The sequence below is a fragment of the Coenobita brevimanus genome, chromosome 87 (assembly GCF_032717465.1).
Source record: "Coenobita brevimanus isolate Jiangsu-jjx chromosome 87, ASM3271746v2, whole genome shotgun sequence".
Classification (NCBI taxonomy): Eukaryota; Metazoa; Arthropoda; class Malacostraca; order Decapoda; family Coenobitidae; genus Coenobita; species Coenobita brevimanus.
The window spans coordinates 8,836,560-8,850,784 of NC_137040.1; the positions used below are offsets into that span (position 1 = coordinate 8,836,560).

The 14,225-nt window shown below is 45.9% G+C and overlaps 1 protein-coding gene across 1 annotated transcript in view; it reads right to left on the reverse strand.

The window, feature by feature from the left end:
* The window catches only part of LOC145410973 (uncharacterized), a 170,611-nt gene extending 157,619 nt beyond the window's left edge, over window positions 1-12,992 (reverse strand). The window contains exons 1-2 of the mRNA XM_080281029.1: window positions 8,446-12,992; window positions 61-8,385 (exon numbers count right to left, since the gene is read on the reverse strand). Coding sequence (XP_080137155.1) covers window positions 61-8,385; window positions 8,446-12,799 — 12,679 coding nt within the window. The 5' untranslated portion in view covers window positions 12,800-12,992. The remainder of the gene's footprint in view (window positions 1-60; window positions 8,386-8,445) is intronic.
* Between the last annotated feature and the right edge of the window lie 1,233 nt (window positions 12,993-14,225).

Below are 14,225 nucleotides of genomic sequence, written 5' to 3' on the forward strand. Positions count from 1 at the left end.
GTCCCTTCACTTCTTCAGAAAATTTAGGTACGCTGCCACTAATATCAAGTTCAATATCACCTTTTGGCAGATCTGGGATGTCTGTTTCAAGTTTAAAGTCAGGAGCTGAAGCATCGACATCAAGATCACCTTTAAACTCTGGGCCCGATGGCATCTTACATTCAATGTCTACCTCACCACCGAATTCTGCTTCTACTTTGGGTATATCTGGAATTTCTCCTTCCATTTTCAGTGTTGGTTCAACTTTGGGAATATCAACATCAAATCCAAACCCTCCCTTCACTTCTGGCAATGAAGGGACGTCAACCGAGGCTTTTGGAGCTTCCACCTTTACTTTGCCCTCAAGGTCAGGAACATCTACCTCAACTTTCGGAACCTCAGGGCCTTCAAGTTTGACATCTGGTGGCTGATATGCTGCTTCAATTTTACCTCCTTTGGGCTTACCAAAGCATGATCCAAGTTTTGCCTTTGGTTTTCCTGTGCCTTTTCCTTTCAGTTTGACATCTGGTGCTTCAACATCTACATCAACATCACCCTTCACTTCTGGTGTTTTTATGCTTCCTTCAACACTGACATCAGGGCCCTCAACTTCCAGTTTACCATGTTCAATTTCACCTTTCACTTTGGGAGATTTAGGTTTACCAAAACATGAACCCAGCTTTGCTTTAGGTTTACTGCCCTTGACCTTTGCATCAGAGCTATCTACACTGACATCAGCCTTGGCTTCTGGAACAGAGACACTGGCCCCAATGCTTCCTTCAGGACCTTCCACTTCAATCTTTCCAGGTTTGTACTCACCCTCCACTTCTGGAGTTTTGGGCTTGCCAAAGCATGACCCAAGCTTGCCCTTTGGTTTCTTGCCTTTGACTTTGACATCTGCTGAAGGAATATCCACTTCTGGAGCTGAAACTCCACCTTCAACTCTTACTTCAGGAGATTCGATATCAAGATCTATGTCAGCTTTGGCTTCAGGACCTTTTATACTACCACTCACTTCACCTTTTGGTCCTTCCACTTCAAGCTTTGCAGGTTTGTATTCACCTTCAATATCAGGAGTCTTTGGTTTCCCAAAACATGATCCTAACTTGGATTTTGGTTTCCCTGTCTTGACTTTGACATCAACATCAGGTGAGTCAACAGTAATGTCAGCTTTTGCTACTGGTGCTTTAACAGCACCTTCAGCACTTATATCTGGTGCTTTGACACTGGCTTCAGCACTTACGTCTGGTGTTTTGACACTGGCTCCAGCACTTACATCTGGACTCTCAATGCTAACCTTGCCTGGTTTATATTCTCCCTCCACTTTAGGAGTCTTTGGTTTTCCAAAACATGATCCAAGTTTAGCCTTGGGCTTATCTCCCTTTACTTTAACTTTGGGAGCATCAACATCAAGTTTTGCTTCACCTTCAGGAATGTCAATACCAACACTTGGCCCTGCAATTTCTCCTTCAATCTTGACTGATGGATCAACCTTCACACCTTTAGCTTCAACACCAATATCTACACCTTTGACATCTCCCTTCCCTTCTACTCCAGCAGCAACATATGGTTCTTCAAGTTTGGCTTTTCCTGGTTTTCCTAAACATGAACATGGACCCATTTTGGCTTTCTTTGATTTTATTTTAGCCTTTGGCATCTCCAATTCTCCTGATACTTTGGGAGGCTCTACATCTCCCTTTACTTTAACACTTGGTACTGCAAGTAGGTCAATCTTGGCTTCTGGGAGATCAACCGTTGGCAAATCTCCTTTGATTTCTGCTTCAACCTCTGGAGACGGTAGGTCAGGCACTGACACTTCTGGTCCTGTTACTTCCCCAGAAAGTTTAGGTAAGCTGCCACCAATATCAAGTTCAATATCACCTTTTGGAAAATCTGAGATGTCTGTCTCAAGTTTAAAGTCAGGAGCTGTAGCATCAACGTCCAGATCAGCTTTAAACTCAGGACCTGATGGCATCTTACATTCAATATCTACCTCAGGAATATCTGCCTTACCACCGAATTCTGCTTCTATTTTGGGTATATCTGGAATTTCTCCTTCCATTTTCAGTGTTGGTTCAACTTTGGGAATATCAACATCAAATCCAATCCCTCCCTTCACTTCTGGCAATGAAGGGACGTCAACTGAGGCTTCTGGAGCTTCTATCTTTACTTTGCCCTCAAGGTCAGGAACATCTACCTCAACTTTCGGAACCTCAGGACCTTCAAGTTTGACATCTGGTGGCTGATATGCTGCTTCAATTTTACCTCCTTTGGGCTTACCAAAGCATGATCCTAGTTTTGCCTTTGGCTTTCCTGTGCCTTTTCCTTTCAGTTTGACATCTGGTGCTTCAACATCTACATCAACATCACCCTTCACTCCTGGTGTTTTTATGCTTCCTTCAGCACTAACATCAGGGCCCTCAACTTCGAGTTTACCAGGTTCAATTTCACCTTTCACTTTGGGAGCTTTAGGCTTACCGAAACATGAACCCAGCTTTGATTTAGGTTTACTACCCTTGACCTTCACATCAGGACTATCTATGCTGACATCAGCCTTGGGTTCTGGAACAGAGACACTGGCTCCAACACTTCCTTCAGGACCTTCCACTTCAACTTTGGCAGGTTTGTACTCACCCTCTGCTTTTGGTGTTTTGGGCTTGCCAAAGCATGAGCCAAGTTTGCCCTTTGGTTTCTTGCCTTTGACTTTGACATCTGCTGAAGGAACATCCACTTTCGGAGCTGAAACTCTACCTTCAACTCTTACTTCAGGAGATTCGATATCAAGATCTACTTCAGCCTTGGCTTCAGGACCTTTTATACTACCACTCACTTCACCTTTCGGTCCTTCCACTTCAAGCTTTGCAGGTTTGTATTCACCTTCAATATCAGGAGTCTTTGGTTTCCCAAAACATGATCCCAACTTGGATTTTGGTTTCCCTGTCTTGACTTTGACATCAACATCAGGTGAGTCAACAGTGATGTCAGCTTTTGCTACTGGTGCTTTAACAGCACCTTCAGCACTTACATCTGGTGCTTTGACACTGGCTTCAGCACTTACGTCTGGTGTTTTGACACTGGCTCCAGCACTTACATCTGGACTCTCAATGCTAACCTTGCCTGGTTTATATTCTCCCTCCACTTTAGGAGTCTTTGGTTTTCCAAAACATGAACCAAGTTTAGCCTTGGGCTTATCTCCCTTTACTTTAACTTTGGGAGCATCAACATCAAGTTTTGCTTCACCTTCAGGAATGTCAATACCAACACTTGGCCCTGCAATTTCTCCTTCAATCTTGACTGATGGGTCAACCTTCACACCTTTAGCTTCAACACCAATATCTACACCTTTGACATCTCCCTTCCCTTCTGCTTCAGCAGCAACATATGGTTCTTCAAGTTTGGCTTTTCCTGGTTTTGCTAAACATGCACATGGACCCATTTTGGCTTTCTTTGATTTTATTTTAGCCTTTGGCATTTCCAATTCTCCTGATACTTTGGGTGGCTCTACATCTCCCTTTACTTTAACACTTGGTACTGTAGGTAGGTCAATCTTGGCTTCTGGGAGATCCACTGTTGGCAAATCTCCTTTGATTTCTGCTTCAACCTTTGGAGACGGTAGGTCAGGCACTGACACTTCTGGTCCTGTTACTTCCCCAGAAAGTTTAGGTAAGCTGCCACCAATATCAAGTTCAATATCACCTTTTGGAAAATCTGGGATGTCTGTCTCAAGTTTAAAGTCAGGAGCTGTAGCATCAACGTCCAGATCAGCTTTAATCTCAGGGCCTGATGGCATCTTACATTCAATATCTACCTCAGGAATATCTGCCTTACCACCGAATTCTGCTTCTACTTTGGGTATGTCTGGGATTTCTCCTTCCACTTTCAGTGTTGGTTCAACTTTGGGAATATCAACATCAAATCTAATCCCTCCCTTCACTTCTGGCAATGAAGGGACGTCAACTGAGGCTTCTGGAGCTTCTACCTTTACTTTGCCCTCAAGGTCAGGAACATCTACCTCAACTTTTGGAACCTCAGGACCTTCAAGTTTGACTTCTGGTGGCTGATATGCTGCTTCAATTTTACCTCCTTTGGGCTTACCAAAGCATGATCCTAGTTTTGCCTTTGGTTTTCCTGTGCCTTTTCCTTTCAGTTTGACATCTGGTGCTTCAACATCTACATCAACATCACCCTTCACTCCTGGTGTTTTTATGCTTCCTTCAGCACTAACATCAGGGCCCTCAACTTCGAGTTTACCAGGTTCAATTTCACCTTTCACTTTGGGAGATTTAGGCTTACCGAAACATGAACCCAGCTTTGCTTTAGGTTTACTGCCCTTGACCTTCACATCAGGACTATCTATGCTGACATCAGCCTTGGCTTCTGGAACAGAGACACTGGCTCCAACACTTCCTTCAGGACCTTCCACTTGAACTTTGGCAGGTTTGTACTCACCCTCTGCTTTTGGTGTTTTGGGTTTGCCAAAGCATGAGCCAAGTTTGCCCTTTGGCTTCTTGCCTTTGACTTTGACTTCCGTAGATGGAATATCTACTTCTGGAGCTGAAACTCCACCTTCAACTTTTAATTCAGGAGATTCAATATCAAGATCTATGTCGGCCTTGGCTTCAGGACCTTTTATGCTACCACTCACTTCACCTTTTGGTCCTTCCACTTCAAGCTTTGCAGGTTTGTATTCACCTTCAAGATCAGGAGTCTTTGGTTTCCCAAAACATGACCCCAACTTGGCTTTTGGTTTTCCGGCTTTGACTTTTACATCAACATCAGGTGACTCTACACTGATGTCAGCCTTTGCTTCTGGTACTTTAACACTGGCTCCAGCACTTACATCTGGTGCTTTGATGCAGGCTCCAGTACTTACATCTGGACTCTCAATGCTAATTTTGTCCGGCTTGTATTCTCCCTCCACTTTAGGAGTCTTTGGTTTTCCAAAACATGAACCAAGTTTAGCTTTGGGCTTATCTCCCTTTACTTTAACTTTGGGGGCATCAACATCAACCTTTGCTTCACGTTCAGGAATGTCAATACCAACACTTGGCCCTGCAATTTCTCCTTCAATCTTGACTGATGGATCAACCTTCACACCTTTAGCATCAACACCAATATCTACACCTTTGACATCTCCCTTCCCTTGTACTCCAGCAGCAACATATGGTTCTTCAAGATTGACTTTTCCTGGTTTTCCTAAACATGCACATGGACCCATTTTGGCTTTCTTTGATTTTATTTTAGCCTTTGGCATCTCCAATTCTCCTGATAATTTGAGAGGCTCTACATCTCCCTTTACTTTAACACTTGGTACTGCAGGTAGGTCAATCTTGGCTTCTGGGAGATCAACCGTTGGCAAATCTCCTTTGATTTCTGCTTCAACCTTTGGAGACGGTAGGTCAGGCACTGACACTTCTGGCCCTTTTACTTCCCCAGAAAGTTTAGGTAAGCTGCCACTAATATCAAGTTCAATATCACCTTTTGGAAAATCTGGGATGTCTGTTTCAAGTTTAAAGTCAGGAGCTGAAGCATCGACATCCAGATCAGCTTTAAACTCAGGGCCTGATGGCATCTTACATTCAATATCTACCTCAGGAATATCTGCCTTACCACCGAATTCTGCTTCTACTTTGGGTATGTCTGGGATTTCTCCTTCCACTTTCAGTGTTGGTTCAACTTTGGGAATATCAACATCAAATCCAATCCCTCCCTTCACTTCTGGCAATGAAGGGACGTCAACCGAGGCTTCTGGAGCTTCTACCTTTACTTTGCCCTCAAGGTCAGGAACATCTACCTCAACTTTCGGAACCTCAGGGCCTTCAAGTTTGACATCTGGTGGCTGATATGCTGCTTCAATTTTACCTCCTTTAGGCTTACCAAAGCATGATCCAAGTTTTGCCTTTGGTTTTCCTGTGCTTTTTCCTTTCAGTCTGGCATCTGGTGCTTCAACATCTACATCAACATCACCCTTCACTCCTGGTGTTTTTATGCTTCCTTCAGCACTAACATCAGGGCCCTCAACTTCGAGTTTACCAGGTTCAATTTCACCTTTCACTTTGGGAGATTTAGGCTTACCGAAACACGAACCTAGTTTTGCTTTAGGTTTACTGCCCTTGACCTTCACATCAGGACTATCTATGCTAACATCAGCCTTGGCTTCTGGGACAGAGACACCAGCACCAACACTTCCTTCAGGACCTTCCACTTCAACTTTGGCAGGTTTGTACTCACCCTCTGCTTTTGGTGTTTTGGGCTTGCCAAAGCAAGAGCCAAGCTTGCCCTTTGGCTTCTTACCTTTGACTTTGACGTCTGCTGAAGGAATATCCACTTTTGGAGCTGAAACTCCACCTTCAACTTTTACTTCAGGAGATTCAATATCAAGATCTATGTCAGCCTTGGCTTCAGGACCTTTTATACTACCACTCACTTCACCTTTTGGTCCTTCCACTTCAAGCTTTGCAGGTTTGTATTCACCTTCAATATCAGGAGTCTTTGGTTTCCCAAAACATGATCCTAACTTGGATTTTGGTTTCCCTGTCTTGACTTTGACATCAACATCAGGTGAGTCAACAGTCATGTCAGCTTTTGCTACTGGTGCTTTAACAGCACCTTCAGCACTTACATCTGGTGCTTTGACACTGGCTTCAGCACTTACGTCTGGTGTTTTGACACTGGCTCCAGCACTTACATCTGGACTCTCAATGCTAACCTTGCCTGGTTTATATTCTCCCCCCACTTTAGGAGTCTTTGGTTTTCCAAAACATGATCCAAGTTTAGCCTTGGGCTTATCTCCCTTTACTTTAACTTTGGGAGCATCAACATCAAGTTTTGCTTCACCTTCAGGAATGTCAATATCAACACTTGGCCCTGCAATTTCTCCTTCAATCTTGACTGATGGATCAACCTTCACACCTTTAGCTTCAACACCAATATCTACACCTTTGACATCTCCCTTCCCTTCTACTCCAGCAGCAACATATGGTTCTTCAAGTTTGGCTTTTCCTGGTTTTGCTAAACATGCACATGGACCCATTTTGGCTTTCTTTGATTTTATTTTAGCCTTTGGCATCTCTAATTCTCCTGATACTTTGGGAGGCTCTACATCTCCCTTTACTTTAACACTTGGTACTGTAGGTAGGTCAATCTTGGCTTCTGGAAGATCAACTGTTGGCAAATCTCCTTTGATTTCTGCTTCAACCTCTGGAGACGGTAGGTCAGGCACTGACACTTCTGGTCCTGTTACTTCCCCAGAAAGTTTAGGTAAGTTGCCACCAATATCAAGTTCAATATCACCTTTTGGAAAATCTGGGATATCTGTTTCAAGTTTAAAGTCAGGAGCTGTAGCATCAACGTCCAGATCAGCTTTAAACTCAGGGCCTGATGGCATCTTACATTCAATATCTACCTCAGGAATATCTGCCTTACCACCGAATTCTGCTTCTACTTTGGGTATGTCTGGGATTTCTCCTTCCACTTTCAGTGTTGGTTCAACTTTGGGAATATCAACATCAAATCCAATCCCTCCCTTCACTTCTGGCAATGTAGGGATGTCAACTGTGGCCTTTGGAGCTTCCACCTTTACTTTGCCCTCAAGGTCAGGAACATCTACCTCAACTTTCGGAACCTCAGGGCCTTCAAGTTTGACATCTGGTGGCTGATATGCTGCTTCAATTTTACCTCCTTTGGGCTTACCAAAGCATGATCCAAGTTTTGCCTTTGGCTTTCCTGTGCCTTTTCCTTTCAGTTTGACATCTGGTGCTTCAACATCTACATCAACATCACCCTTCACTCCTGGTGTTTTTATGCTTCCTTCAGCACTAACATCAGGGCCCTCAACTTCGAGTTTACCAGGTTCAATTTCACCTTTCACTTTGGGAGTTTTAGGCTTACCGAAACATGAACCCAGCTTTGCTTTAGGTTTACTGCCCTTGACCTTCACATCAGGACTATCTATGCTGACATCAGCCTTGGCTTCTGGAACAGAGACACTGGCTCCAACACTTCCTTCAGGACCTTCCACTTGAACTTTGGCAGGTTTGTACTCACCCTCTGCTTTTGGTGTTTTGGGCTTGCCAAAGCATGAGCCAAGCTTGCCCTTTGGTTTCTTGCCTTTGACTTTGACTTCCGTAGATGGAATATCTACTTCTGGAGCTGAAACTCCACCTTCAACTCTTACTTCAGGAGATTCAATATCAAGATCTACTTCAGCCTTGGCTTCAGGACCTTTTATACTACCACTCACTTCACCCTTTGGTACTTCCACTTCAAGCTTTGCAGGTTTGTATTCACCTTCAATATCAGGAGTCTTTGGTTTCCCAAAACATGATCCCAATTTGGATTTAGGTTTCCCTGTCTTGACTTTGACATCAACATCAGGTGAGTCAACAATGATGTCAGCTTTTGCTACTGGTGCTTTAACAGCACCTTCAGCACTTACATCTGGTGCTTTGACACTGGCTTCAGCACTTATGTCTGGTATTTTGACACTGGCTCCAGCACTTACATCTGGACTCTCAATGCTAACCTTGCCTGGTTTATATTCTCCCTCCACTTTAGGAGTCTTTGGTTTTCCAAAACATGAACCAAGTTTAGCCTTGGGCTTATCTCCCTTTACTTTAACTTTGGGAGCATCAACATCAAGTTTTGCTTCACCTTCAGGAATATCAATACCAACACTTGGCCCTGCAATTTCTCCTTCAATCTTGACTGATGGATCAACCTTCACACCTTTAGCTTCAACACCAATATCTACACCTTTGACATCTCCCTTCCCTTCTACTCCAGCAGCAACATATGGTTCTTCAAGTTTGGCTTTTCCTGGTTTTCCTAAACATGCACATGGACCCATTTTGGCTTTCTTTGATTTTATTTTAGCCTTTGGCATCTCTAATTCTCCTGATACTTTGGGAGGCTCAACATCTCCCTTTACCTTGACACTTGGTGCTTCTGGTAGGTCAATCTTGGCTTCTGGGAGATCAACCGTTGGCAAATCTCCTTTGACTACTGCTTCGACCTTTGGAGATGGAAGGTCAGGAACTGACACTTCTGGTCCTTTTAAGTCTCCAGAAAGTTTAGGAAAGCTGCCACGAATATCGAGGTCAATATCACCTTTTGGCAAATCTGGGATGTCTGTTTCAAGTTTAAAGTCAGGAGCTGTAGCATCAACATCCAGATCAGCTTTAAACTCAGGGCCTGATGGCATCTTACATTCAATATCTACCTCAGGAATATCTGCCTTACCACCGAATTCTGCTTCTACTTTGGGTATATCTGGAATTTCTCCTTCTACTTTCAGTGTTGGTTCAACTTTGGGAATATCAACATCAAATCCAATCCCTCCCTTCACTTCTGGCAATGAAGGGACGTCAACTGAGGCTTCTGGAGCTTCCACCTTTACTTTGCCCTCAAGGTCAGGAACATCTACCTCAACTTTCGGAACCTCAGGACCTTCAAGTTTGACATCTGGTGGCTGATATGCTGCTTCAATTTTACCTCCTTTGGGCTTACCAAAGCATGATCCAAGTTTTGCCTTTGGCTTTCCTGTGCCTTTTCCTTTCAGTTTGACATCTGGTGCTTCAACATCTACATCAACATCACCCTTCACTCCTGGTGTTTTTATGCTTCCTTCAGCACTAACATCAGGGCCCTCAACTTCGAATTTACCAGGTTCAATTTCACCTTTCACTTTGGGAGATTTAGGCTTACCGAAACATGAACCCAGCTTTGCTTTAGGTTTACTGCCCTTGACCTTCACATCAGGACTATCTATGCTAACATCAGCCTTGGCTTCTGGGACAGAGACACTGGCTCCAACACTTCCTTCAGGACCTTCCACTTCAACTTTGGCAGGTTTGTACTCACCCTCTGCTTTTGGTGTTTTGGGTTTGCCAAAGCATGAGCCAAGCTTGCCCTTTGGTTTCTTGCCTTTGACTTTGACTTCCGTAGATGGAATATCTACTTCTGGTGCTGAAACTCCACCTTCAACTTTTACTTCAGGAGATTCAATATCTAGATCTATGTCAGCCTTGGCTTCAGGACCTTTTATGCTACCACTCACTTCGCCTTTTGGTCCTTCCACTTCAAGCTTTGCAGGTTTGTATTCACCTTCAAGATCAGGAGTCTTTGGTTTCCCAAAACATGATCCCAACTTGGCTTTTGGCTTCCCTGTTTTCACTTTTACATCATCAGGTGAAGATACACTGACGTCAGCCTTTGCTTCCGGTGCTCTGACACTGGCTCCAACACTTACATCTGGTGCTTTGACACTGGCTCCAGCACTTACATCTGGTGTTTTGACACTGGCTCCAGCACTTACATCTGGACTCTCAATGTTAACCTTGCCTGGCTTATATTCCCCCTCCACTTTAGGAGTCTTTGGTTTTCCAAAACATGATCCAAATTTAGCCTTGGGCTTATCTCCCTTTACTTTAACTTTGGGAGCATCAATATCAACCTTTGCTTCACCTTCAGGAATATCAGTATCACCACTTGGCGAGGTAATTTCTGGCTTAGCATCTATAGACACAGTAGGCAAGGATGGGGCAGACACATCAAATGTTGCACTAGGTACTTCAACTTTTGCTTTTGCTGAAGGGACATCAGGGAATTTTTCACTGACTTTGATGTCTGCGTCTCCAGTTTTCATAGCTGGCCATTCTCCTTCGCAGCTAGACGAAGGCAGGTCTCCTTGAAACTGCAATTTGGGTGAATCAACATAAAATTTGGTCAAATCTGTATCTATCGCTGGCTGTCCGTCAATGGTAAGAGTTGGGGAATCTACTCTCAGCTGAACCCCACGAGATACATCCTTGGGTCCTTGAACACTGACTGAAGTGTCTGGGATTTCACCTTTTAGTCTGAGTGTGGGCGACTCTCCTGTTTGAATCTCTGGTAAATCTCCTTTCATATTAATATCTGGATGATGCATTCCCAAACTGCCTGTTGGTGTCGTAGCAGACAAGTGATACTTTGCTTCTCCTCCTGCTGCCTGCACATCAGCGAACGGCACTGTTGTACTGTACTCTCCCTCGCCTTTCACTCCTGCTTCCATGTCAATCCAAGGAAGGTCTGCTCTTCCAGCCAGGCGAGCATCTACTACTGGCATATCAGAGGGATCTGCTCTTACACCCACTTCTGCACTAGGGAAATTAGTTTCCAGCTCACTTTCTAGTTTAGATTCTTTGGACTTTCCAAAACAAGAACCAAGTTTGGCATTTTTCTTGGTTTTTTTAGCCTTCTTTTCTCCCTCAGGTCTTTTACCCTCCATGTCAACTGAGACCTCTGGAACTTTAACCCCAGCCTCAACACTAGGAAGCTCCCCCTCACCTTGCCCCTTAGCAGACACATATGGCTCCTCCTTTTTCCCTTTACTTGGGGCACTAAAACAGGAACATGGGCCACCTAATTTTTTGCCCTTTTGCTTTCCAGAGGGCATGGTGGCCGAAACCCCTCCCTCTACTTCTGTAGCAGGCACAGTAGGGCAGCTGGCTACACCCACTTCCACTTCAGGGCCAGATAGTCGCACCTGCCCCAACTTCCCCTTAGCATCTGGCATTTCTCCAGATACTGAATGATGACCTGCATCCACATCCACACCAATGTGTGGAGCGTCGGTTTTTAGATTTAAACCAGCCTCTACCTCTGCTGAATGAGGCTGACGTTCACTTATTTTCATCTCCGGTACCGCCCCACTGAAGCCAACAGCAGCATCAGGACCCTGCACCTCCACCCTGCCCTCAACTCCATTCGATATGGGTCGACCACTAACCCCAGCTGATCCCTCTATCTCTACCCCTCTATGCTCTCCCTTGACAACATCAGGTAGCAATGGAACCCCTTTACCTGAAAATTCCTGCAGGTCAGGTAGTGGTAAGTTTGGTGTAACTGATATGTTATACGAGTTTTGTGTGATTCTAGCAGTGTGCGTGACTCCATTAGTGTGTGTGACCCCCATTACTCCATCCTGGTTTGCGTGTGACATCTGAGCTCCTAAATCTACGGTACCATTCATTCTAGTTGGTTGTGACCTACCGTGGGCATCCAGTTCTGGGTTGAGAAGTGCAGTGAGCTCAGCCTCCAGCTTGCTGAGCGACTCACCAGGACACTGTGTCTGTGCCTGGTAGCCTGAGGTGACGGTGTGGCGGGTGGTCGTCACAGTAACCACACCCCCTCGCCCGTCATCCATCTTCTGCACCTTCGTCTTGCTGTCCACGTTGGCATTTCCTCGTAGCTCTTGGATAACATCTTTCAAGTCCTGGGTCATGGCAGGTGATGCTGGGTCGTCAGTTTTGGAGCACTGGTGTAAGAGGCTGTAGCCAGGGGCACGAGCATCCTCGCCTCGCACTCTGTCCTTGTTGCTGACGGCCACCAGCTTGCCATCACGCAGCTGCCAGGTCGTCTCACTTGTCACTGGCTGTGTGGAGTCGCTGCTGAAGGTGTAGGACAAGAGGCGGGCGTCCCCGGTGTCGGCCGCGTCTCTGCTGCCGCCAGGGGCCACTTGGCCATCGTGGACATCCTTACCGTCTTTGGCAAGTCGTGTTCTCGCCTTGTCGCCGCCATTGGTCATGTTCAGTAGCCACGACCGCCGCTTAGTCTCGCTCGGGCCAAAGACGGCGGAGTCTCGAAGTCGCCAAGAGAACCTCTTGTTGTTTTCTTCCCCTGGCGGCGGCGGCGGCGGATAGGGTGGCGGAGAGTCTAGGTCGAGGTCTAGATCTCCATCTTCCTCCATCTCCTCCCTGGGCAGAGGCGGGAGAGGTCGCGACGTGCAGTAGGGCGGCTCCACGCGACGCCTCCCTCCCACTTTACCCTCAACATTACCCATGTTGCACTGACTGACACTTTAGTATACACATGACACACGGTCACACTGGCACTACACTGGTTCAGCTGCTTTCCTGCAGCACATCTCTCACACCACCTCACAATCGCCCCACAAATACTGTTGCATGTATGACTCCGGCTGGGCGTGGCACGGACTCGGGTGGCGGGTGTGAGGGCGGTCGAGCGACGCGGAGCGGCGCTATTCGTGCGGCGGTGGCGGCGACGCGGGTGATACTAAGCTCTGGCAGGCTGCTGGCTCCCAGGCCAGCCCGCGCCAGGACCCGCTGCCCCGCCCCGCCCCCACTACGCTCCCCGCCCCGTCACCCTGCACCTGCCCACGCTCCCTCTTCCCAGAACCTCCCCCTTTACCCTGGACCCGCTGCCCCGCTCTGTCACCCTCAACCTGCCCCGCCCCGCCCCACTCCAACACCATTCTCGGGCTCTATCCTTCCCAGAACCTACACCCCCTCCTTTGGGTCACACCACCTACGCCACCCATGACAGAAGGTCACACCGAGGGGATAAAGTATAGGGGATGATGGTGGTGGTGGGGGGTGACACCAACACCAAGAATACCTTCCTGCTCCTACCATACCCCCCCACCTACCCTGTCGAACACCTGTCCCTGTTCCTGCCGTATTCTCGTCACTTTAGGAGACTCGAGCATATCTACAGTATATTATAAACTTCTTCGTATGGCACGTCCGTATTCTCGTCAATCATATTTCTAAAAGCTATACCTTTATTAAGAAGTTATATATAATACATAAGATCAAATATGCGTTGTAAATCGCTAGGGGATAAATGCTAGAGAGCCTCCGAGTCCCATGATAATATGGCTCTTAAGAATATCTCCCTGCCTCTGCCTTACCTCACTCTTACCCTGAAAAATGCCTGTTTCTAGCCCTGCTGTTTTGTCTCGTCCTTTCAGTCCCCTCCCTGTCATAATGCAATGTCTTTTCTTCCCATCCTGTCTCTACTCTCTTCTCCCCCAACGAACAAGCACAGTAGTTAACAAGCTTTCCACAACACTACACTCGAAAAACCAACTCTTCCTCATTTATCGGTAATATTTCAGCTTCTCTTATATCATACTCAGGTGCGAATTACGGGATCTTCTCTATGACTTTTCCGTCCCAAATGCTTCGTTTAGTATTCAGAATATAAGGGAGGAGAAGACGCTACTGGAACCTAAGTCCATCTGCTTTCGTATATATGTTAAAAATAAACTTACACACACACACACACACACACACACACACCGCACATGCTTATGGGCATAAACTGGAAAGGTTACCAGTCTTGTGTATACATCCTTTTTTTTTTTTTTAGCCTTTTTACTAAATCACATCTTACCCTTGACATTCCCCTCCCCTCCCCGACTCCCACTGTCATATTCCACCCTCACTCAATCACCACGAGGATAC